The 24,972-nt window shown below is 43.8% G+C and overlaps 1 protein-coding gene across 1 annotated transcript in view; it reads right to left on the reverse strand.

The window, feature by feature from the left end:
* ITIH5 (inter-alpha-trypsin inhibitor heavy chain 5) overlaps positions 1 to 24,972 on the reverse strand; it is an 85,777-nt gene that overhangs the window by 52,713 nt on the left and 8,092 nt on the right. Inside the window, exons 2-5 of the mRNA XM_004014177.6 lie at positions 20,880 to 20,924; positions 7,051 to 7,214; positions 5,726 to 5,827; positions 3,098 to 3,348 (exon numbers count right to left, since the gene is read on the reverse strand). Coding sequence (XP_004014226.3) covers positions 3,098 to 3,348; positions 5,726 to 5,827; positions 7,051 to 7,214; positions 20,880 to 20,924 — 562 coding nt within the window. The remainder of the gene's footprint in view (positions 1 to 3,097; positions 3,349 to 5,725; positions 5,828 to 7,050; positions 7,215 to 20,879; positions 20,925 to 24,972) is intronic.

Raw genomic sequence — 24,972 nt, forward strand, 5'->3', positions numbered from 1 at the left:
GCTCCCAGGGAGGGCTGTCCTAGAAGTCTGGTGTGCACAAGCTGAGTCTAGTAGCTAGCACACGGTCATTCTTATCTAGAACTGCTTCCCTAACGATATCAGCAGGTCCAGTGGATAGAGGTTTGCTCAGAGAGCATCCAGAAGTCTGACCTCAGAGGCCTGTGCTGGCTCCAGTCGCTTGCAGCCCACGTCCTGGTCTCAGTTCTATTCTAGCTGCGTCTCTGCCCGGGTGCTTTCAGAACACACGCAACAACATCCAGGCACAATCACAGTATCCTGTGCCTCTGGCTCCTTCCTGAAGCGGCTATTTTGCAGGAACAGAGGCAGCTGAGCTCTGGACTGACTGAGGAGCAAAAAGGGCCCCAGTCCACCGCACCTGGCCCAGGGAACGGCCTGTGAGATCTCTTGCTCTGTAAGGCCAGATATCTGGTCTGGTGCAAAGAGCCAGGAAAACAATTTTCTTAAAAATAAACAAATTCCCAGGAGATCAATGGTCTGGAAACATTCTGCAGAGATTCCCACAGGCCCTGCTGATAAGCAGTGAGAAACTTTACAAACAACCATCAGGATTCAGACCTACCCCTTACAGGACGACCCACACACCACCACACAGACACATCTCGGAAGAGGCATGGTGGTTCTGAACCCAGCAGGACACAAGGCACTTCATTTCTACAGCAAGATGACCATCCTTCCCATGCGGGATAATTTCCTGATCAATTATGATTAGGAAAAAATGAAATTTTAAAACATTCTTTGTTATTAGTTTAGGTGTGTATTTTTTTCGTTTCTTTTTTCCCCTTTCTTCTCTACTTTGCAGACACCTAATCAGCTATCTACTCTTTAAAAGGCATAGTGTTTAATACAGTACGGAGGGACTTTCCTGGTGGTCCAGTGGCTAAGACTCCATGCTTCCAATATAGGGGGCCTTGGTTCCATCCCCGGTCTGGGAACTAAGATCCCACATGCCACAATTAAGACTGGATGAAGCTAAATAAATAAATGATAAATATTTTTTTAAAAAACTATTACAAGGCGACAAAGGTTAATCTGACAAAATCCTGTTTCAAAATCATTTATGATCTAATAGGAGAGATACGATTTGCAGAGGAAAAACTAAACAGAAGGGAACTGTAATAATGATGATGATTGAGATTTTACTCGGCACGAAAGCTTCTCAATGACCCTGAGAGACGGTTATAATCCTTATTTACAGATGTGTAAGCTGAGTCTCACAGGGCCCAAGGCATCTTTTTCAAGGATATTAACTCTTAACTGATCACAAATCCATTAACCCTACCCATGGTGACCTCAATGATCTAAGAATGATGTCTTTTATCTCATATCATTTCTGAATGTCAGGTCTCTTGACAATATCTTTAACTTTTTGATGAGATCTGGACAGACTAACAAAGACCTGCATCCATGTTCCAGTCTTTGAGAGCAAACTACCTCTCTCATCCAGAATCGTTCACTGAACTGCGTGCCGGGGGCACAACTAGGTTCCATACCGTTTACTCTTCCCACCAACAGCTCCAGGTCTTCACTATTTTCGCCTCAAGTAAGATAAACGACATTCTCTCATTCCTTGTGTCAACTCATTTCTCTTGCTTCCTTGCAAACTCACCCGTAAATATTCTCGTTCAAGAAGGCTTCTTGGGCGACTCGGCACCCTCCTTGCAGTCACAGAGGTTGAACTCAGGTTCTGCGTTTTCTGTGATCTCTTATCACTCAGCCTTTCCCTGACCTCAGCATCACAGGTACCCAAAGTCTTGTCATTTTAACCCTGGTGCAATTTGGGGGGCACATCTCTTTCGTTATCCAACTTGACATTAGACCTTACAGATATATTTAGGATGAGGCCAAATGCAAGTGAACTATTAGTTGACGTTAATATAGCAATTAAATTAGATCGAATTTTTCATGATCATCTCAGCAAAGAGTGCTACTTAAAAAATTAAAATATGAGGGGACTTCCCTGGTGGTCCAGTGGTTAAGAACCCGCCTGCCAATCCAGAGGACATGGGTTCAATACCTGGACCCGGAATGAAGATTCTACATTCCCTGGGGCAACTAAACCCTCAAGGAGCAACTACTGAAGTCCGCTCACCCTAGAGTTTACCATCTACAAGAGAAATCCAAGTACCACAACTAGATAAAGCCCACACGAAGCAATGAAGACCTAGCACAGTCCAAAATTAATTAATTAGTTAACTTTAAAAAATTAAAACTAAGAAAAACTCAAATTAAGAGATCCTGCTGATGAACACAAATGTCTGTGTCTAAATCAAATTTCCAGTACATATTTTTCTCTAATTTTAGAAAGAATATAGCACATTATTTAGATGTTTATGTTAATGTTAAATGTTTGATTTGATAATACAGTATTTAAAAATAAGGTAAAATAAAACAGTATTAGAAAATGACCCGTCATCCCTCACCCATAAATGATGATTTTATATGACTTCCTGGTCTTTGGCCAGCTTCACAGTTACCATTTAACATTAAAGTGTACACACAAATGTGTCTCTTTTTTCCTTATTATATGACGAATTATTTTTACAACCCCAATTTACTAATCACATCCATGTACTTGAATATTTAGGATGAAGGAATGCTTTTGCTACTACAAACATTATCAAACACATTCGTATATATAACCATCCCAACATTTTAGATGTCTCACCAAGGGTAGATTCCCAGAAATGACACAACCGTGAGAGATGATTAGAACATTGTAAAATCTCCTGATAGAGCATGGCTTAAAAAAAAGGCATTATTGGGACTTTACTGCTGGTCCAATGGTAAAGTATCTGCCTTGCAATGCAGAGGACATGGGTTTGCTCCCTGGTCAGGAAACTAAGATCCCACATGCCTCAGGACAACTAGAGAGTCTGTGTGCCACCGCAAAAGATCCCCTGAACTGCAATCAAGACCCGATGCAGCCAAAGGAATAAATTGTCTTTGAAAATGCACAGGGCACTGTGTCTGCTTGGCTGCTGTCCTTCAGACCCTTGCTTCACCCTGGGCCTGGACGGCGGGGGCACCATCTGCTCTAACGCCGGGACACCTGAGCGCACCCGCCAGCACCTCTCACCTGGGCCCCGGCCACTGCCCCTCTGCCGGCTGTTCTGCAGCCCCAGCACCTCCAGCTCCGCGATGCCTGACCTCTCCAGCACGGTCACCTCCACCGTCAGCCGCCCCACCAGCTGCTGGGGTCGCACGCTGACCACGTGCTCGTACTTCCCCAGCCGTCTCTGCAGGAGCTCCTCGTAACTCAGGAGGAAGGCAGCCTTGTCCTTGCTGGGAAGCACCGCAGAAGCTCTGAATGTCTCTGTCCCCTTCTCCCTGGAAGGAAGAGAAAAGGTGACGGGGGATTGGAGAAAGCCAGGTGCCCTCAAGTCCAAGACGGTCCCAGCCAAGTGCTGTGAGTGAGAACCCTCAGCATTCCCTACCAGCAAGCCACCAGCCACTGCAGCCGTCCCCACGATGCACCCTGAGGGGCTTCAGGATGGAGGGAAATGGGAGCCTGACCTATAGTTAGTTATAGGTTCTAGTTCTAGGTACTTAAGGTGCATACCTAAGGACTCGTTTCAATGAGCCCAGACTCTCATACCTTCCCATACGCAGAAAAGCACTAAAACCATTCACCTGAGACATCTGGATTTTTTTCTGATTAGCAGTCATGTTCTGATGTTCGACTACATTTATTTTTTCGGTAGAACCTCCTCCGTATCCTAGTCCTCCCTTATCTCTCTGGAACAGTCCCTCAGAGCTGCCTGAGAGATGGTCTCCAGGGCTATAGTCCTCAAAAATGCCTCCAAGAAAACATAATCCTCAGCTTCCAGGTTGTGCATGACTTTTTCAGTCGACATTAGAAAGAAAAACTAGAATTTAGCTTTGGGAGGAGAAGCAAACGCCTGCACTAGAGGAAGGCTACATGGGTCCTATGAATCCTGAAGAGCAGAGACTTCAAAGACCATGGAACTCTTCTATTTCTTTCTCCCTGACGCAGACCTGAGGGGGCAGAGGGGAAGAGGACTGACACAGGTGACCTCAAAGAAAAACACACAGGGCCTTCCCTGGCGGCCCAGTGGTTAATACTCCGCACTGCCAATGCAGGGCTGCCGGTCTGATCCCTGGTCCAGGAACTGAGATCCCACATACCACACGAGGCGTGGCCAAAATAAATCTGTGATCCAACTAAACATAACATGGCATGATTCTGAACAATCTGTGAAGTGTAAAAAACAATAATAATAATCCTCATAAAGCCCACACCATTTTCTCTAGATCCTGTGATCGTTTTTCTTCAAAAGGAACAGATAATTTTTTCAACTGGTCTAGCAGAGAAGGAAACAAATCTCAGTATACTAGGTGGCTCTGCAGTTAATGTTATTTACAGTCATTCAAAGTGAATTGACTTATTGGTCTTCAATGTTTGGATTCAGTTTATAGACAAAGAATTCAAATACCATGACAGATCTGAATTTAAATGTTGATAATTCTGACAACACAAAAGTAAAAGATTAAGTAGGAAAAGAAAAGCTCGGGTGACATGCAGGAGAGAGAATACTACCATTGAAGATAACAGAGCTCATCCAGGATGGTATAATTCTGCTTATACTGAAGAAGAAAAAGAAATAATACAAAAATTTGGAATGCAGAGAGGAAGTGGGAGGATTATAAATCTGCTGAATCCTCTGTCTTCACAGCAGAGAATCAACAATAAACATCTGATTTTTATCAAGAAAATTTTTAAAAAGCAAGACTATAGTCAAAGTTATGGTTTTTCCAACAGTCATGTACAGATGTGAAAGTTGGGCCATAAAGAAGGCTGAGTGCTGAAGTATTGATGCTTTCAAATTGTGGTGCTGGGGAAGACTTTTGAGAGTCGCTCAGAGAGCAGGGAGATCAAAACAGACAATACTAAAGGAAATATTCATTGGAAAGACTGATGCTGAAGATAAAGCTCCAATACTTTGGCCACCTGATGAGAAGAGCTGACTCACTGGAAAAGACCCTGAAGCTGGCAAAGATTGAGGGCAAGAGGAGAAGGGCGCAACAGAGGATGAGACAGTTGAACGGCACTACTGACTCAATTAACGTGAGTCTGAGCAAACTCTGGGAGATAGTGAAGGACAGGGAAGCCTGGTGTGCTGAAGTTCATGGGGTCACGAAGAGTTGGACATGACTTAAGTGACTGAACAAGAGCAACAACCATGATATTTAGAATAAGGGAGGTAACCACCATAAAATTACAGAAATATCAGAAGTGGATCTTTCTAGGACATGAGAACTGCGGAATGGGGGTGAGTGGACTTTTGATCATAAACCCTTAGCTACTGTATTGTTAACCAGTTATATTATAGATTATTAATATGGTAAAAATAAAAAGATAAATCCTTGAAACAGGGTGAAAACAAGATGAGAAGTCGAAGAGGTAGAAAACTTGACACTTGGCTGTAGTGGACTTTTAATTCCTGAATTCAGTGGTGAAGTGACGTGAAATGTGTCGCTCAGTCGTGTCCGACTCTTTGCGACCCCTTGGACTGCAGCCCACCAGGCTCCTCCGTCCATGGGGTTTTCCAGGCAAGAATACTGGAGTGGGGTGCCATTGCCTTCTCCAGGGGATCTTCCCCACCCAGGGACTGGAGCCCGGGTCTCCTGCATTGTAGGCAGACGCTTTACCGTCTGAGCCACAAGGGAATTCAATGGTACTTACCCATTATCTTCTATGGTTTTATTCCTCTTCTCTTTTACCTTATCACCATTTCTCTTTTCTCTCTCTGTAATTTCTCCCTGATACACAGTGTCTCCAATAAGCCTGAAACACAAGAGACAGCTGTGTTGACTTAAGAGAATGAACTTACAGACGTCGGGGGGGAGAGATGGGAGGAGGAAGTTAGGGAGTTTGGAGGGGACATGTACATGCTGCTGTATTAAAACTGGATAACCAACAAGGACCTAGTGTATAGCACCGGGGACTCTGTTCAACGTTATTTTGCAGCCTGGATGCGAGGAAAGTTTGGGGGAAAATGGATACATGCATATATATGGCTGAGTCCCTTCACTGTTCTCCTGAAACTATCACAGCATTGTTAACCAGCTATACCACAATACAAAATAAAATCTTTAATTGAAAAGAAAAAAAGAGAGACAGCTGTGCTGCCAGCTTGCCAAGACAAACTCAAGCACGGATCTCATAACCATGACAACCCTAGAAAATATTTTTGTTTGCCTCTTGGATATGCACTGGGAATGCATTCCAGACTAGGGCACTACCCTTGCATCACTCATTTCGTTCTGGGGCAAATTTCAACAGGTCCACGTGTTAAGAGCCAACCCATGGTGTCTCTGATTCTCCAGGAGGAACACAAAAGACCTGCTCAAACAAACTTCCAAGAAGATGCACCAACTGGAATCCTGCCCAGACCTAACATTAAACCCACACACCTATTTTGCATCTCTTTACCTCTTAGTTCAGGTGAAAAGAAGAAATGTATGGTATCTAGTTATCAAAGGCTTATCATGCTGGCTGGTCCTTCAGATGTCAGCTTCAACACTGACTCCCCTGAGCCACCTCCCCAACTCCCCGACCTAAAAGAGCCCCTCAATCCTACTTGTCGTCTCTATGGCACTCACTACTGTCTGAAGGCAATCTCATTATTCATCTGTTTGCTTATTTGTTTCTCCCCAGAGGAATTTCTAGAGCAGAGCAACACTCATCTTTTTCAAAGAAGTAGACCAATCACCTTGAAGTGTGCCTGGCCTGGGGTGGGGAGCCATCTGTTGGAGGGAAAGAAAGAGGAAATGAAGGGAAGGAAAGAAGAGAGGAATGGGACGAAAGAAGAGACAATAAAAAGGAGGAAAGGGGAAATGGGGATGCAAAGAAGAAGGCACAGGGGAGGGAATCCACCTTCTTTCCCAGGGACAGTCCTGTGGGTTGAGAATGTATATATTCTCAGGGTCAAAGACTGTGGTCCTCACAGCATCTCAGGCTCCCCCTGACCACTCTACAGAGAAATCTTCATTCCAGGGTTCACCTACACAGTGAAGTTGGTGATGAAAGCTGCAGCTGGAATCTGCATCTGAAACGTGACTTCCTGGTCCCCAGACCCTCTGTTGAGCATCCTACACGCAACTGTGGTGAAGGCGTAACGGGAGATGATGGTAGACTTCACCAAGAACTCCGTCATCAAGGGTTTGGCTTTCTGTTGGAATCAAAACACACAGTATGCTGGGCACTGGAAACTATCACAACACCGTAAATCAACTGTACTTTCAATTTTTAAAAAACAGTATTTTCCACACACACAGCCCACAAAAGCATGATTCAACCATTTGGGGTTAGGGGTGGTCTTTATTTTCTGTAAGAGAAAATCATCTTCAATGTGGGAGTCCTTGAACTTGTGATTGTTTTCTTTCTTTGTCTTGTTCTGAGTTCCTGTGATCTTCCCTTTCACTTGTAAGAAAACCACAGCTGAACAAGTACATGACAGAGAACAACCTGCTTAGCCCAGCTTTAAGAAATGAACGCAGCAGGGACGGACACATTAGAGACTGGGATTAACACATATATGAAAATGAAAGTGAAAGGCGCTCAGCCGTGTCCGACTCTTTGTGACCCCATGGACGATACAGTCCATGAAACTCTCCAGAGCAGAATACTGAAGTGGGTAGCCTTTCCCTTCTCCAGGGGGACCTTCCCAAGCCACGGATCGAATCCAGGTCTCCTGCTTTGTAGGCAGATTCTTCACCAGCTGAGCAAAACCCAACACATACACACTATTATGTGTAAAATAGGGATTCCCAGGTGGCACTAGTGGTAAAAACCTGCCTGCCAATGCAGGAGACCTGGGTTTGATTCCGGGGTCGGGAAGATTCTCTTGGAGGAGGGCATGCAACCCACTCTGGTATTTTTGCCTAGAGAATCCCATGAACAGAGGAATCTGAAGGGGTACAGTCCATGGGATCACAAAGAGTCAGACACGACTGAGAGACTTAGCACACACACACACACACGTATAAGAGATAATCAACAAGGACCTACTGTAGAGTACAGGGAACTCTACTCAATACCCTCTAATAATCTATATGGGAAAAGAATCTGAGAAAGAATGGATATATGCATGGATATAACTGAATCACTTTGCTGTACACCTGTAACTAACACAACATTGTAAATCTACTTCAAAAAAATTTTTTTAACTGTAAAAAAAAAAAAAAAAACCAGACACATGCAAGTTTTCCAATTTAACAGAGTTAATTTTGCTTAAAGAATTTAATAAGTTATTGGGATGTTATAAGTATGTGAAGCACAGAACACTTTTATAAATTTTTAGATCACATTTCTAGGATCACTGAATTGATCACAAGATCAGAGTATGCCTAAAGAAATTCTCATACTTCCAAATTAATTTCAATATCCACTTAGAGAAACTATACTGTGGGGTTTTTCCATCCAGATGACAATCCCACTATTATCCAATGAGAATCAACACTGAGCTCAAGAAAGTATTTGGGGAATTAGAACCCCCAAAAAGGAAAGTGTATGCTAACTACATTTATCCCTAAAGCTTCTGATAAAGGGCAGTAGCTAGAAAGGGCAAATTTAAAAGCTGGTTAAAACTATTCACTGTTCTCTGTGCATCCATAATATGTGTATATGCTTCTGTCTCATTGTATTGTAATTTCAGCAAAGTGTCTTCATCACAGGCATTGAGCCAAGCCAGAGTAGGGGCGGGGTTGAAGGCAGAGTTTTAGAGACTATCCATCCGGTGGCTGAACTTCAAGTAGAAAAAAAAAAAAATCTAACTGCATTTGGAAGATTTTCACCTAAAAAGAAAAGAAGTTCTCTCATTTGGTCTGAGAAGGAATTATTTCAAAACAATGGTTCTCAAGATGTGGTCCACAAATCAGCAACAACAGTATCACCCAGAAACTTTTGTTAAAAATGCAGAAACTTTAACACATATACGTGGAATCTATAAAAACGGTACTGATGATCTATCTGCAGGGCAGGAATGGAGACGCAGACACAGAGAAGGGACTTGTAGACACAGTGGGTAAAGAGGAAGGTGGGACGAACTGAGAGATTAGCATTGACCTATATACCGTACTGGGCTTCCCTGGTGGCTCAGCTGTCAAGAATCCGCCTGCCAATGCAGGAGACTCAGGAGAAGCAAGTTTGATCCCTGGGTTGGGAAGATCCCTTGGAGGAGGAAATGGCAGTTGACTCCAGTATTCTTGCCTGGAGAATCCCCATGGACAGAAGAGCCTGATGGGCTACAGTCCACAGGGTCCCAAAGAGTCGGACACGATTGAAGCGACTTAGCCTGCACATATACACTGCCAGGCATGAAACAGACAGCGAGTGGGAAGCAGCTGAATAGCACGGGATGCTCAGTTTGGTACTCTGTGATGACTAGAAGGGTGGGAGGGGAGGGTGGGAGGGAGTCTCAAGAGGGAGGGGATATATGTATACATACAGCTGATTCACATTCTTGTACAACAGAAACTAACACTGTAAAGCAATTATCCTCTGATTAAAATATAAAATATTTTAGAAGAAGAAATGTAGTTTCTCGGACTCCATCCCAAACTCACAGAGCAAGAATCTCAGGGAGCCAGGCCAGCAATCTATGTTTCAACATGCCCTCTAAGGGACTCTGATGTTTGAGAAACACTTTTTAAAATTAATATCACTAGATGACACTTCATGTATTTCTGCTATAGCCCTATAATATCCAGAGAAGGCAATGGCACCCCACTCCAGTACTCTTGCCTGGAAAATCTCATGGATGAAGGAGCCTGGAAGGCTGCAGTCCATGGGGTCGTTGAGGGTTGGACACGACTGAGTGACTTCACTCACTTTATAATATCTCTAAATTGAGAGGGCTTCCCAGGTTGCTCCGTAGTGAAGAAACTGCCTGTCAAGAATGAGACACAGGTTTGACCACTGGGTCGGGAAGATCCCCTGGAGAAGGAAATGGTGACCCACTCCAGTATTCTTGCCTGGTAAATCCCATGGACGGAGAAGCCTGGTGGGCCATATATAGTCCATGGGGTTGCAAAGAGTTGGACACGACCTAGCAACTACATAACAATATAAATAGAGAGGGCTTGAATAAATCACCAAAGTTATGTCTTCTTTTGAGATCCAAGAATATAAAGCAAAGCCAAAAGTAAGGAATAAAGCTTTGGATTTTAGGAAATTATTCCTGAAATCAGGAATAGCTGACGACAAAATATTCTTTATGTACATCTGGTCTCTTTAGGGCAAAACCTGTTGCATGACGCTACGGTGTCTGGAGAGAATTTGACACACAGTAAAAACTGCACACCCTCTTCGTCTCTTTAGATGTTTGAGTTTACAACCCTGCTTTCGTTGGGAGTTGCCCTTGAGCTGCATTTAGATATTGGGTTAATTATTCCAAACTCTACGCTCTGTCTGATCATGACACATTTTACTGGTTTTGTTTCGGGAACTAGACTTCTGCATATTAGAAACATTCCTGAAATGAAGAAGTTTTAGTGTAAGCTGCAAAGACAAACATGAAGAAAAAGAAACTCAAGTTCAATCCCGTCGCTTAACCAATGTAAGATCAGGATAAGGTACTTGCCTCCAGTCACACAGCGGGAGCTAAGAAATCCAGAGTAAAAAGAAATGAGCTATCAAGCCATAATAAGACACGGAAGAACCATACAATGCATATTCCTAATGAAAGAAGTCCATATGCAAAGGCTACATACTGTCTGACTCCACCCCTACAACGTTCTGGAAAGGGCAAAAGTACGGCTGTTGCAGGGAGGGGCAGTCTATGAACCGTTGAGCCCAGGATTTCTAGGGCAGTGAAAATACTCAGTTTTGTTGTTGTTGTTTAGTTGCTAAGTCATGTCCCAACTCTTTGTGACCCCGTGGATTATAGCCCACCAGTCTCCTCTGTCCATGGAACTCCCCAGGCAAGAATACTGGAATGGGGAGCCACTCCCTTCTCCAGGGAATCTTCCCAAGCCAGGGATCGAACCCTGGTCTCCTTCATTGCAGGTGGATTCTTTACCATCTGAGCCACCAGGGAATATCAAATTCATGTCCATGAGTCAGCGATGCTATCTAACCATCTCATCCTCTGCCGCCCCCTTCTCCTTTGATATGATAATGATGGATGCATGCCAAGTCGTTTCAGTCGTGTCCGACTCTGTTCGACCCTATCAACTGTAGACCGCCAGGCTCCTCTGTCCATGGGATACTCCAGACAAGAATACCAGAGTGGGTTGCCATGCCCTCCTCCAGGGGATCCTCCCAACCCGGGGATAGAACCTACATGTCCCTCGTCTCCTGCGTGGGCAGGTGGGTTCTTTACCACTAGTGCCAGTTGGGAAGCTCCGATAATGATGGATACATGTCATTAAACACTTGTTCAATCCCATAGAATGTACACCACCAAGAGTGAACCCTAAGGTAAACTATAAACTTTGAGTGATTATGATGGGCCAATACAGGTTCATCTTTGGATAAAATGGCCCATTCTAGAGAATGATGTTGCCAATAGCAGAGGTGATGCCTGTGTCAGGGTAATATATAGGAAATCTGCACTTTTCTCTCAACTTCAGTTTAAACCTGAAGCTGCTCTAAAAAATAAAGTCAAAGTCTTAACGATACTTTAAACAAGACCCAGCGTAAGAATCGGGAGTCCCTAACTTCCAATCCTGCCTCTTTGTTAAAGGATTGCAGAAGCGGGCCGGTCAAGGCTTTCACAGCGGTCACTGTTAGACAGCCAGTAAAATACAAAGCTGCCAAAACATCCTAAGTACAACGCTGATTTAAAAGTTACCTGTGAACCTCAGAGTTATCACCCCATCAAATCACGAACACTCCAGACAAAGCAGGGAGGTGAATGCTTTCTACACTGGTGTCATCTTCTGACATTTCCCCCCAGTTTTTTCTTATCAATTTATCACTTCTTTACACAAAAGCTGAGTACTAACGTAGAAAAAAATCTTGTTAAGTTTACATCTTTGATAAACAGAGAGGACAGTTCTAGCATTCTGAACAAAGCTGAGCTTCTTTTGTAGAGGGTCTCTGCCCTGTACTGTTTCTGATGTAATGAAAGATCGGCTACACTCGGTACCCTTGAGACTATCTTTGATGTCACTCTGATTTGGTCTCATTTATGAGATAATGATCAGTTAGAATTTCACTGCGACTAAAATGTGACAACGCACAGTTCATGGCTCATGGCCCCAAGAGACGGGCTGAGAAAAGTTTCAAGAAACTACTTCAGTGTTACTGCGCCTGCCTTGTTACTGGTTTCCCACAGGAGGCTGTGTTATTGACACGAACACCCCTTGTCTGGCCGTGATGGCACTGTCTGCTGAAAATCTATTAACATCAATTATGCACTCCTGTATCCCCATCCCCGAAAGCTTTCCCTCCCTTCCCGTGCCCCTCTTGGACTGCAAACACGTGGAAAAGAGGGCTCGTGACTTATTTTTTTTTCTCATGCACAGCTCTCAGCATGGAGTCAAAATCAAAACCAATTGTAAAACTGAGTTTTCTGAATCTCGACCAATTAAAGAAAAATATATATCCTCCCCAAAAGGAAATGGTAATAAGTAGTATTTAGTTAAGTGCAACTCTACATTCTAGGATGGGTTGGGAAGAAACATTAACATACAATCTGTTCTCTCAAGGTGCGGTGGGAAGAAAGTGCAAAAAAAGAGGGAGAAAACACAGGCAGATACAAGGAGGCATATGTATTTATTTACCGGTTAGAAGACTTCCCACAGTCCAGAAGGAAGAGAAAAACAGCGAAGACCGTAGGAGTAAGAACAAGCTTTTTAAAGAGATAGAATTTGTATGGAGTGAAAGAGAACAAAACAAAATTCTAGAAACATAAGAGACACAGAAACAAGAATAAACCAGAGCCCATTCCTGGCATGAGAACAGAGCAGTTTAGTTAGAGGAGGGCGCGTGGGGTGAAGAATATTGGCCGGGTACATAAAATCGTGAGGAGATGAACCACCCCAAGGACAAGCTCAGAACCTGGAATGGCAGAGGTTGACAAAAATGTGTCGTAGAAGAACGGATATAAAACGGTGGCCTCAACCTCTGCCAGAGCACAGTGCTGAAAAATCCAACATGCTTTCCATATTTGTATTCGACTCAGTATTTTGTTTAGGGACGTGGGGAGAAACCAAGCCTTCCTGCGACATAATTATTTCTTCATTATTTTTCCCTACAAAAGCTAAACAGATGGAAAAGTGTTTTGAGGCCGGGAGGGTCTTAATTAGTCAGCGATCAGAGGTTTCCGTGTGACTCATGTGAGCCGTTCAAGATCAAGCCACACAGAAGACATCCCGAATCACCCACAATGCCAACTGGAAAGGTGACCGGGAGTGTCTGCCACGGGCAGTGCCAGAAGCCAGGCCACTTCCCAGAGGATTATCCTCCTGCTGTTTTATTCTGGGCTAACAATTGTTCCTCAGCCACTAGAACAAATCATCTCAGAGGTGGAAGAGAACCTCAGAAACCACCTCACCCGCTCCCCCACTTGATGGAGCTTGGCAGTTGGCTGGCTCCAAGTCCAGAGAGGAAACTGAGGTTGCTCAGCTGTTTTTGACTCTTTTCGACCCCATGGACTATAGCCCATCAGGCCTCTCTGTTCATGGAATTCTGCAGGCAAGAATACTGGAGTGGGTTGCCATCTCCTTCTCCAGGGGATCTTCCCAGCCCAGGGATTGAATCTGGGTCTCCAGCACTGCAGGCAGACGCTTTACCATCTGAGCCACCGGGGAAGCCCCAAGTCCAGAGACCTTAACTATTAATAAACCTCAGTGCTGCTTCTTCTTTTTTTAATGCTTCTTCTTATCTAGAAAAAGTTCATGCTGCTATTACATGAAGCAGAAGCCCTCCAGACATGGCACCTCCCTGAGGACTGTATTTACCACCTTGGGGAAATAATTGCCCCTCTGTAGACAGAGGGTGTCATCAGCTCTGAGTTGCCTATTTACAGTAATACATTCTATGGCGTGATATTTCATTTTGTTTGGAGAGGAAACACAGCAGGCAATTATCACCTATATTCAGAAAAAGAAAATCCTATTATCTCTTAAGATAAACCATGATGGAACTCTCCTGGTGGTCTGGTGGTTAAGACTCTGAGCTTCCAGTGCAGGGGATGTGGGTTCAGTCCCTGATCGGGGGACTAAGATCCTGCACGCCTGCATGAGTCGTTTAAAAACATAGAGGACTCACTCACTTTTTTGTGGCCAAAAAATAAAGTAAAAATTTAAAGATGAGCCAAGATGTTGGGAGTAGGGAGATACATACATTACTAGCTCTCAGTGAAGTAACAGTGCCAGCCCCATGCTACCCGCTGAATTGACTGTATTTTCTTCTTCTCTATATCCCTTTTCCTTAGCACCAAGAAAAAGAGTCATGTTTTAATACTTAGAAATACTACAGAAAAATTAAATTACTGAAAACTGGGATTGTAGTCAGCATACAAATATTAATCTATAGGTCATTTTTATAGATTGTAAAGTGCTTGTTACTACATTTTATTAGCTGACAGAGTATACTGACAGAGTTGCTGTTGTTTAGTCAGTAAGTTGTGTCTGACTCTTTGCGACCCCATTGACTATAGCCCACTAGGCTCCTCTGTCCATGGGATTCTGCAGGCAAGAATACTGGAGTGGGTTGCCATCTCCTTCTCCAGGGGATCTTGCTGGCCCAGGGATCAAACTCACATCGCCTGTACTGCAGGCAGATTCTTACCACTTAGCCATCAGGGAAGCCCTATATTGACATTACCTTCTAAAGAAAAAAAGTGAATGTTTAGGCTGAGTGTAATTTTAAAGATTAATAAGACAGGGACTTCCCCGGTGGTCCTGTGGTTAAGAATCCACCTTCCAACGCAGGGGATGTGGGTTCAGTCCCTGGTCAGGGAACCAAGATCCCACATGCCAAGGGGCAACTGAGCCTGGTGCACTGCAATGAAAACTCCCAGGTGCCAATGCAGCCAAATAAATAAATGTTTTTTAAAAAATAACGTGATACAGTAGAAGAGGTAGGTTTCTGCTGAGTATGTTATTGAGTTATGCCGGTGGCAGTAGGGGTGGGGTGGGTCCTTTGTATGTCCTTTCCATTTGTCTTCTGGGGTAGGAGTAGGGATTGTGTGCCTAATTCACAGGACATGAATTTTACGTTGTCATAGTATTTTCTATATTCTTGATGCTCCGGCATCTGGGGATTTGACCTTGGAGAGGCTGCTCTGCCCCTTCCAGGGTCAGCTGATTCCTGGAGAGAGCAAACGTTGTCCTGTGAGCACAGCTTCAAGATAGAACCAGTCAGTAACAGCACCATCCCCATCCCAGCCGCCTACTTTGCCAAGGCCTTGCACACCAGCCAATATTCCCCCTGCCCCAAATCACTCCATGGTCAGACACTGTAGCCCAGAGCCTGCCAAGACTATTTCAGCTATCCAGTCCTACAGCCCACGGGGTCACAAAGAGTTGGACACAACTGAATGACTAAACCACCACCCCGTCCTATGGTTACTCGGCACACCTAACCTGACTCATCAATTCCTTCCTGCAAAAACTCCCATAAAGGCTCCTGGCCATGCTCTCCCCTCTGACCCTGCTGCCCCTCTGACCTGGTGCTTCTGCACGTGGCCCTGCATGCCACTCGTCCCTGGGGACCTGTGCGTGTGAACCTCCTCCTTCGTGATGGTCATTTCTGTGTCTTCGTGCCTCACCACATCCGCTCAAAACAAGTCTTGGCTGCAAATCTTAGAATCTCGGCTACAAAGGGGATGCCAAGACGAGGCTCCGCCATCAGGAGGTTAAAGTATGACAGCAAATTATTCTAGGAAAACCGGGCCAGTAGTTGTCAAGCACCAGGGAGACTCCGACAAAAAAAATACTCCTGCTTTTCAAAAGGTAAACACTGTTGGTATCTGTGATAGCAGAGCGCTTCCTTAAAAGGGTATCTAATTAATTCAGAATAAAATCAAAGCATGTCCCGGGGGGTCCATGAGCTGGGAGTGATAGGAAGATCTCAGCTGTTGCCACCATATCCTCTTCATTAATCAGAGTAGAGAACGTTCAGATTAGTGTGGTACAGCTAGAACGTGAAATACAAGGAAACTTTGGGTAAACTAAGGCTACAGAGGCAGGCAGGAGCCAGATCATGGAGCGGGTGTGGGGTGGGGGGTGGGCTTAGACATCCTCAGAGTTAATCTGACAGGTGATACAAAGTCACTGAGTCTTTCTTTCCTTTTAGTTGGACACTAAGTTGTGTCCAACTGTTTTGCAAGCCTATGGCCTGTAGCCTGCCAGGCTCCTCCGTCCATGGAATTTTCCAGGCAGGAATACTGGAGTGGGTTGTCATTTCCTCTTCCAGGGGATGTTCCTGCCCCAGGGGATCAAACCCAAGTCTCCTGCATTGGCAGGCAGCTTCTTTACCACTGAGCCAAACCAGGGAAGCCACAAGGCCTCTGAAGACATTTGTAAAAGAGAATGATGCGCCAGACCCATGCTGGAAAGATCATTCTGGTACTGTCTGGATGGGTAAATGAAGTCAACATTAACAAATTTATATGATACTTATTAAAGAGAGGCTTTCAACATTCCTAGATTTCTAGAAAAAAATCTGAGATTATATGAAACAGTCAAAGGGTCAAGAAAATCTTTGTAACTATGAATGAAAATAAGAAAAGATAAATTTATTACTCAGGAACTTAAAGCCTTTATAATGACAAATATTTCATAAACAAAGTTAATAGACAAATGACAGATTTAGGGAAGAACTCTTCCAATTCAGAATACAGAGTATCCAAAACACACAGAGATTTCCCACATACTGATAAGTGCATGCGTGCATGCTAAGTCATTTCAGTCATGTCCGACTCTTTGCGACTCTATGGACTGTAGCCTGCTAGGATCCTTCCTCTGTCCACAGGATTTCTCAGGCAAGAATATTGGAATGGGTTGCCATGTCCTCCTTCAGGGAATCTTCCCGACCCAGGATCGAATCTATTTCTCTTTGTCTCCTGCATTGGCAGATGGGTTCTTTACCACTAACACCACTTGGAAAGCCCATATTGACAATCAGGAGATAAAAATCACAAAAGAGGGATTCTCTGGTGGGTTAGCCATAAAGAATCCACCTACCAATGCAGGAGACGTGGGTTCTATTCCTGGGCGAGAAGATCCCCTGGAGAAGGAAATTGCAACCCATTCCAGTATCCTTATCTAGGAAATCCCATGGACAGAGGAGCCTGGTGGGCTACAGTGCATGCGGTCGCAGAGAATTGGACATGACTAAGCAACAAGAAAAATCTGAAAAGAAATCACAATTGAAAAATGGCTGCAGGACCTGAAAAACAATTCACGGAGGAACGCCTCTGCATGGAGAAAAGTCCAAACTCAGAAGTCAGGGGAATACACACTGAAGGACTGATGTCACTGTATATTTCAGAGACTGACAAAGCAAAGAGACTTATTTCACTGTTGCTGGCGGAAATGTGCATCGTCATCATTGCAGATAGAACGGAATTAAGACAGAAAGGACTAGGAGTATTCAAAAACTAGTCTGACTGTATCTATCACATTTTTTAAAAATGTATGTGCACTTTGATCCAGCAACCCTCCTACTGAAAGTAAAAGCATCCACTTACTAGAAAAAAGCAAAAAGGTTTTTGCAGCAGCGTTTACAGAGGCCAAAAAATTGAAACCATACTGAAGGCTCAATAGTAGAATGCTTGATAAACTATGGTGTGCCAACGACATGGTGTATTTATAATCACCTAGAAGAAGGGACAGATTTAGGCCAGCTGAGGCACTGTTGAGAGAAAATAATAAGAAAGAAATACATTCAGGTGAGAAGGCAGTTGGGTGTATTAGTGATGAGCACAAACTCAGAAGCCAGGCTGTTGGGACTCAAAACCCTTATTCTATCACCTCTTATGGAAAGTGTAATCCTGGATAAGTGACTGTTTTCTTGTCTGTAAAATGTGTCTGTATTTGGCTGAGCTAGAACACAAGAGATACTTAGGACAACACCTGGCCTGTGGTCAGCATGCAGGGAACAGCAGCTGTATTTACATAGTCCCACTGTCTGACAGCAAATATGAAAAATCTCAAAATCTCAAAATGTATACAAGGGTCCCCACCTTCCTCTGCTGTTTTTTTTTTTTTTTTCCCTCAGTGGTACTTATCTTCTCCATTCCTAACACATTTAACCATTCATTTATAGACTTTGCCTATCTCTGCCCCTCTTTAGAATTCAAGCCCATGAAAGACAGTGTCTTTTCCTGTTTGTTCATTGCTGGATTCCCAATGTCTTGAACAGTGCTGGGCAGACAGTGAGGACTCAACAAAATCCTTGAATGAACGAATATGTGCGTCTATGTCTTGCTGGGAGCAAGGGCTCCTCCCTTTTTTATGAATTTTTACTGAAGAATTGATGCTTTGAACTGTGGTATTAGAGAAGACTCTTGAGAGTCCCTTGGACTGCAAGGAGATCCAACCAGTCAATCCTAAAGGAAATGAGTCCTGAATATTCATTGGAAGAACTGATGCTGAAGCTCCAATATTTTGGCCACCTGATGTGAAGAACTGACTCATTGGAAAAGACCCTGATGCTGGGAAAGATTGAAGGCAGGAGGAGAAGGGGACGACAGGGGATGAGATGGTTGGATGGCATCATCGACTTGATGAACATGAGTTTGAGCAAGTTCCAGGAGCTGGTGATGGACAGGGAAGCCTGGGGTGCTGCAGTCCATGGGGTCGCAGAGTCAGACATGACTGAGCGACTGAATGGAACTGAAGTATGCTTGGTTCACAATGATGTGCTAGTTTCTGCTGTTATACACATACATACTCCTTTTCAGATTCTATTCCCATACAGGTCATTACAGAGTACTGAGTAGAGTTCCCTGTGCTATACCGCAGCAGTCTCCAACCTTTTAGGCACCAGGAACCTGTTTCATGGCAGACAGTTCTTCCATGGACCAGGAGGCTGAGGGATGGTTTCAGGATGACTCAAGTGCGTTATATTTATTGTGCAGTTTATTTCTATTATTATTATATCGGCTCCACCTCAGATCATCAGACATTAGATCCTAGAGGTTGGCGACCCCCTCAGTATTCAGTACTCCTCTTGTGGTCAAACCAACCAGGTATCAGGTGTGTAGGTGTTGTGGCACGCACCCCCCCCCCCGCCCCCGCCATTTATGTTCACATATTGAAGGAGTCTTTGGGCCTAGAAAAGAAAACAACAGTCTCAAAGGCCTTTGAATCATCTAACTTTGGAGAAAACAAAACCGAACTTTAGGTCCTGCCCTGATGCTCCAGGCCAGTTGCATCTATCTGGGACTTATCACCCCCTGTCCAGAAACCTCCCACCCCCTACACCTGCTCAGAAGACTTATCACCCCTGCCCGACTACAAATGCCATCTCAACTAAGTGAAAGTGAAAGCGAAGTCGCTCAGTCATGTCCAACTCTTTGCGACCCCATGGACTGTAGCCTACCAGTCTCCTCTGTCCATGGGATTCTCCAGGCAAGAGTACTGGAGTGAGTTGCTATTTCCTTCTCCAGGAGATCTTCCCAACCCAGGGATCGAACCCAGGTCTCCCACATTGCGGGCAGATGCTTTACCATCTGAGCACCAATACCCAAAACATCCCACCTGATTAACGTTTCCATTATTGCTTCCACAAACCTCCTTATAAATATGGAGCCTCCCTGATGCCTCTTGGCACTCAGCCTGGTCGTTAGGATGACTGTCGCCCCTCCTTGCCTGAATAAAGGTAACCTACTTCCGTTGAGGTCGTCTCTCCTTCTTTTCTGCCTCGGCCCGAACTATACCTTAAGCGTATGTCTGTCTATGATTATGTGAATATGCAGAAAAACAGAAAAAGACTGAGGGTAATACATTTGGGGCGACAGGATTGGGAGGATGGGAGTGGATGGGGAGGAGGAAGCCATGCAGAAAATGAGGAGAATACAAAGTCCAGGTCCAAAAAAAGGTGGGAATGATTGTGACCTTGGTCATGAGCAATTCAGCAGGAATTCAGATAGCAGCCAGGAGCAGGGGGTAAACGGCTTGGGCTTATGGCTTATCCCTGAGGGTGTGCAGAGGATTCCGTAGCCTCAGAGCCTGAAGGCGTGTCCCCACACTTGGATACATCACTGTACACATCGTGGGAAGGAAGGACTGAGGTCATTTCAAATAAACAGAATCCTGAACGTCTTCCCAAGTTCCATCTGGGAGCTTGCAGCATACACCGAGAGCCTGGCCCAACTTCTATCACACGAAGCTTCAATCTACAAGTGGGAATCCTCTGCTTGCTTTCACTGTTTGCTTCCTAACACCATCTTTATTTCTTGTGTAAGAACATTATTAAAAAAAGGAAAGGTTCACTTAGGTGTTAGCTTTTTTCTAAGAAGGTCTTTGAAAATTTCACACTTGGTCCTTATACTTTTACTGGAATAATCAGGTCTCTTTTCCGAAAAACGTCTACTTAAAGAAAAAGTTTATCAAAGAAAGATTTATAAAACCTATGCTGGGGACTTCGTGGTGGTCGACTGGATAAGACTCCATGCTTGCAATGCAAGGGGTGAGGGTTTGATCCCTGGTTGTAGAACTAAGATCCCCCATGTTGTGAAGCCAAAAAAAAAAATAGAGAACATGACAATATCATCATAATAAACATTTTTTAAAAAGCTATGCTGTTTCATGTTCAATTTCTTCTACATGCAACTGTAAGGTTTGGAGTAGCTGCGAGCATAGCTGTTACTTGGTTCCAAATACACAGACTCGTGAAGGGTACAGACTTTTAAGAGAATTTATGTGAATATACCTACCAGCCTTTGCAACAGCCTGACTTGCCTTGGGATCCTGAGTCCAACCTAGAAGGAAGAAAGAGACATGAAATACGATTGTGAGGTCATTCTCATGTGAGTTAGTTACACGAAGAGGGTTAAGGCCCATGAAGACACACGAAGGGTTATCCACCACCTGAAAAGCAGTTTTGACTTTGAATCAGGAAGCACCCAGAACAAGATTAGAATTCATGCTTCTCAGACCTGGCTGGCTGCTTAACCCACAATATCACACCACCTCCTCATCTGAGGGGTCTTACATCTATTAAGGGAGCAGATGAAATGACCAGAATTCAGGGACTTCCCTGGCCATCCAGTGGGCAAGACTTCACCTTCCAATGCAGGGAGCTGGGGTTCAATCCCGGGTCGGGGAGCTGGGTTCCACATGCCTTGCAGCCAAAAAAGCAAAACATAAATCAGAAACAATACTGTAACAAATTCAACAAAGGCCTGAAAAATGGTCCACATCAAAAGAAAAATCTATTTAAAAAAAAAAGTACTTGTATTTGGTTTCCATTTATTTTTGGCTTGAAAATCAACTCTTCGCTGTTGTGTCTGTTACAATGAGTAAACATGTCCACTTGCCTCTGATGGGTTCATTCATTCCGGTCAAAACCCCAGGAAGTTCTGAAGGCAAAACTGAACTTGCCTTGAACTTTCTTACTGTGTTTTTTCTGGATGATTTGCTATACTTTCCCACCAGCAGAGGAGGGGCACGGGGAAGTGATAGCATCCTTAGTTTTTAAAATCATCTAATAATTAACCAGCCCCTCCGGACTCATGCAGAAATCCCAGCTGGTTGCCAACCATTTCTCAAGATAAATCACTGTTTAAAGAACAGAAGTGTGGACTCCACTGCTGTGAGTAATAAGTTGGCCTTCCTGGAGGGCAGTATGACAATGTCGATCAAAACCTTGGAAAATATGCTTAGACTTTGCATAAACCTTTTTTAACAGCTTTGTAAGATATAACTTACAAACAATAAAATTCGCTCTTTTAACGTGCACAATTCAATTTTTTATAATATATTCACAGAGCTGGGCAAACCATCGCCACAATCAATTCAGAACATTTTTATCCCCAAAGAAACCTTGCTTTACCTGTCACTTCCAAACTCCAGCTTTTCCCTGGCCCTCAGTTCAGTTCAGTTCAGTTCAGTCGCTCAGTCGTATCCGACTCTTTGTGACCCCATGAATCGCAGCACGCCAGGCCTCCCTGTCCATCACCATCTCTCTTTAAGTTTACTCAAACTTACGTCCATCAAGTCAGTGATGCCATCCAGCCATCTCATCCTCGGTCGTCCCCTTCTCCTCCTGCCCCCAATCCCTCCCAGCATCAGAGTCTTTTCCAATGAGTCAACTCTTCGAATGAGGTGGCCAAAGTACTGAAGTTTCAGCTTCAGCATCATTCCTTCCAAAGAAATCTCAGGGCTGATCTCCTTCAGAATGGACTGGTTGGATCTCCTTGCAGTCCACAGGACTCTCAAGAGTCTTCTCCAACACCACAGTTCAAAAGCATCAATTCTTCGGCGCTCAGCCTTCTTCACAGCCCAACTCTCACATCCATACATGACCACAGGAAAAACCATAGCCTTGACTAGACAGATGTTTGTAGGCAATGTAATGTCTCTACTTTTCAATATGCTATCTAGGTTGGTCATAACTTTTCTTCCAAGGAGTAAGCGTCTTTTAATTTCATGGCTGCAGTCACCATCTGCAGTGATTTTGGAGCCCAAAAAAATAAAGTCTGATACTGTTTCCACTGTTTCCCCATCTATTTCCCACGAAGTAATGGGACCAGATGCCATGATCTTTGTTTTCTGAATGTTGAGCTTTAAGCCAACCTTTTCACTCTCCTCTTTCACTTTCATCAAGAGGCTTTTGAGTTCCTCTTCACTTTCTGCCATAAGGGTGGTGTCATCTGCATATCTGAGGTTATTGATATTTCTCCCGGCAATCTTGATTCCAGCTTGTGTTTCTTCCAGTCCGGCGTTTCTCATGATGTACTCTGCATATAAGTTAAATAAGGCCCTAGGAACCCTTTAATCTACTTTGTCTCTATGGATTTACTCATCCTGGGGATTTCAAATAAATAGAATCATACTATTGTACTAGTGTGGTCATTTTTTACCGGCCCTTTCCACTTAGCATAATCTTGTGTATTTATTAGTACTTCATTCTTTTTTATGTCTGAATAATAGTCTATTGTGTGGATACATCACATTGTGTTTATCCACTTCCCAGTTGTTGGACTCTAACGTTACTTCCACCTTTTGGCTATTATTTATACTGTGGAACTTGCATGGATATTCACATAGATGTCTCTGTGTTTATTACCTTTATAAGTGGAATTCCTGGGTCATATGGTAAATTTAACTTTTGAGAAATAGATACACCAGTTTTCAAAGTAGCTGTAACATTTTACATTCCCACCAGTATGCATGTCTTTTAATTTAGAAATCATACTTTCAGAAATGTATCAATTTGGGGGGGGGGATGTCAATACAAAAAAAAATGAAAGCAGGAAAAGACTTCTTTGCAACTTTTGAAACAATTTTTGATTGCTGGAAATAGCTTAACATATTATTTAAATGTGGTTTGGTTAAATATTTTACGATATAGTGATTCATCAGAATACGGCTATTAAAAATAATGGTATGGGCCTATATTTACTTACGACAAATGTTAGTTTTACTGGACTTCTGAGCTGTTCACCAAATATTTCTCTAGCTGCCTGCTGGAAGGATTGCATTTCCTGGCCCTTGGTGGAAAGACAGCCACATGACTGGTTCTGGCCAATAACTTACAAATGTAAGCGGCCTTGTCACTTCTCCACCAAGGACTCAATGGAAGGTATGAGATTCTCCAGAACTGCCTTTTCTCACCTGCACAGTAAGTAGTAACATTTGAGAGGTTGCTGCTCCATCAAGCCTAAGGTCTCACTTGCTCCAATGACACCCCAAGATGGACGTCATACAAGCAAGAAAGAAACGTTCATCTAATTTATGGTTGCCAGGTAGTGGGGAGAAGGATGCAGGGAAGGGATGGTTAGGGCCTTTGGGATGGACATATACACACTGCTGTATTTAAAATGGAGAACCAGCAAGGACCTACTGTATAGCACAGGGGACTCTGCTCAATGTCATGTGGCAGCCTGGACGGGAGGGGGTTCTTGGGGAGGATAGATACATGTATATGTATGGCTGAGTCCCTTTGCTGTCCACCTGAAACTATTACAACATTGTTCATTGGCTATGCTGCTGCTGCTGCTGCTAAGTCGTTTCAGTTGTGTCCGACTCTGTAGACCCCACAGACAGTAGCCCACCAGGCTCCCCCATCCCTGGGGTTCTCCAGGTGAGAACACTGGAGTGGGTTGCCATTTCCTTCTCCAATGCATGAAAGTGAAAAGTGAAAGGGAAGTCGCTCAGTCGTGTCTGACTCTTCACAACACCATGGACTGCAGCCTACCAGGCTCCTCCATCCATGGGATTTTCCAGGCAAGAGTACTGGAGTGGGGTGGCATTGCCTTCTCCGTAATCGGCTATATCCCAATATAAAACAAAAAGTTTTTTAAAAAGGAAATGTTTGTCATTTAAATTATTGCAGTTTGGGGGTTCTTACCCCAGTTTCAGCCTGGCCTGTCCTCACTGATACAGTCAGACACACTTTGAATGATTGAATCAGGTAACAAAATGCTATCTTTACTGATCTCATTTTTTAAGTATAAATGTCTGTATGTGCAGAATGCACCCAAAATTTTAATGGCAATTCCCTCTGGATGTCTGAATTTTTTTTCTTTAAACTCTTTTGTAGTACCTTAGTTTTGTATCACTTGCAAACAGAAAAAACAATAAAGAGATTTCCATTCTGTAAACTAAAAAACTGGTTTAATCATGATCCTCCTCTGATCCCTTCTGAAAATAGATATGTGCTACTGTAAACTACAATTGTAAGCCATCGTAGAGTCTCCTATTCTACAGAACATGGAATAGGAAGAGTTAGTATAGGATTTCAGTTGACATGTGCTCTGATGCCAAATGAGAACCAGTCACCAGGAGGCTGCTGCTTTCTACTTC

The sequence above is a fragment of the Ovis aries genome, chromosome 13, assembly GCF_016772045.2.
Source record: "Ovis aries strain OAR_USU_Benz2616 breed Rambouillet chromosome 13, ARS-UI_Ramb_v3.0, whole genome shotgun sequence".
Taxonomy (NCBI): Eukaryota; Metazoa; Chordata; class Mammalia; order Artiodactyla; family Bovidae; genus Ovis; species Ovis aries.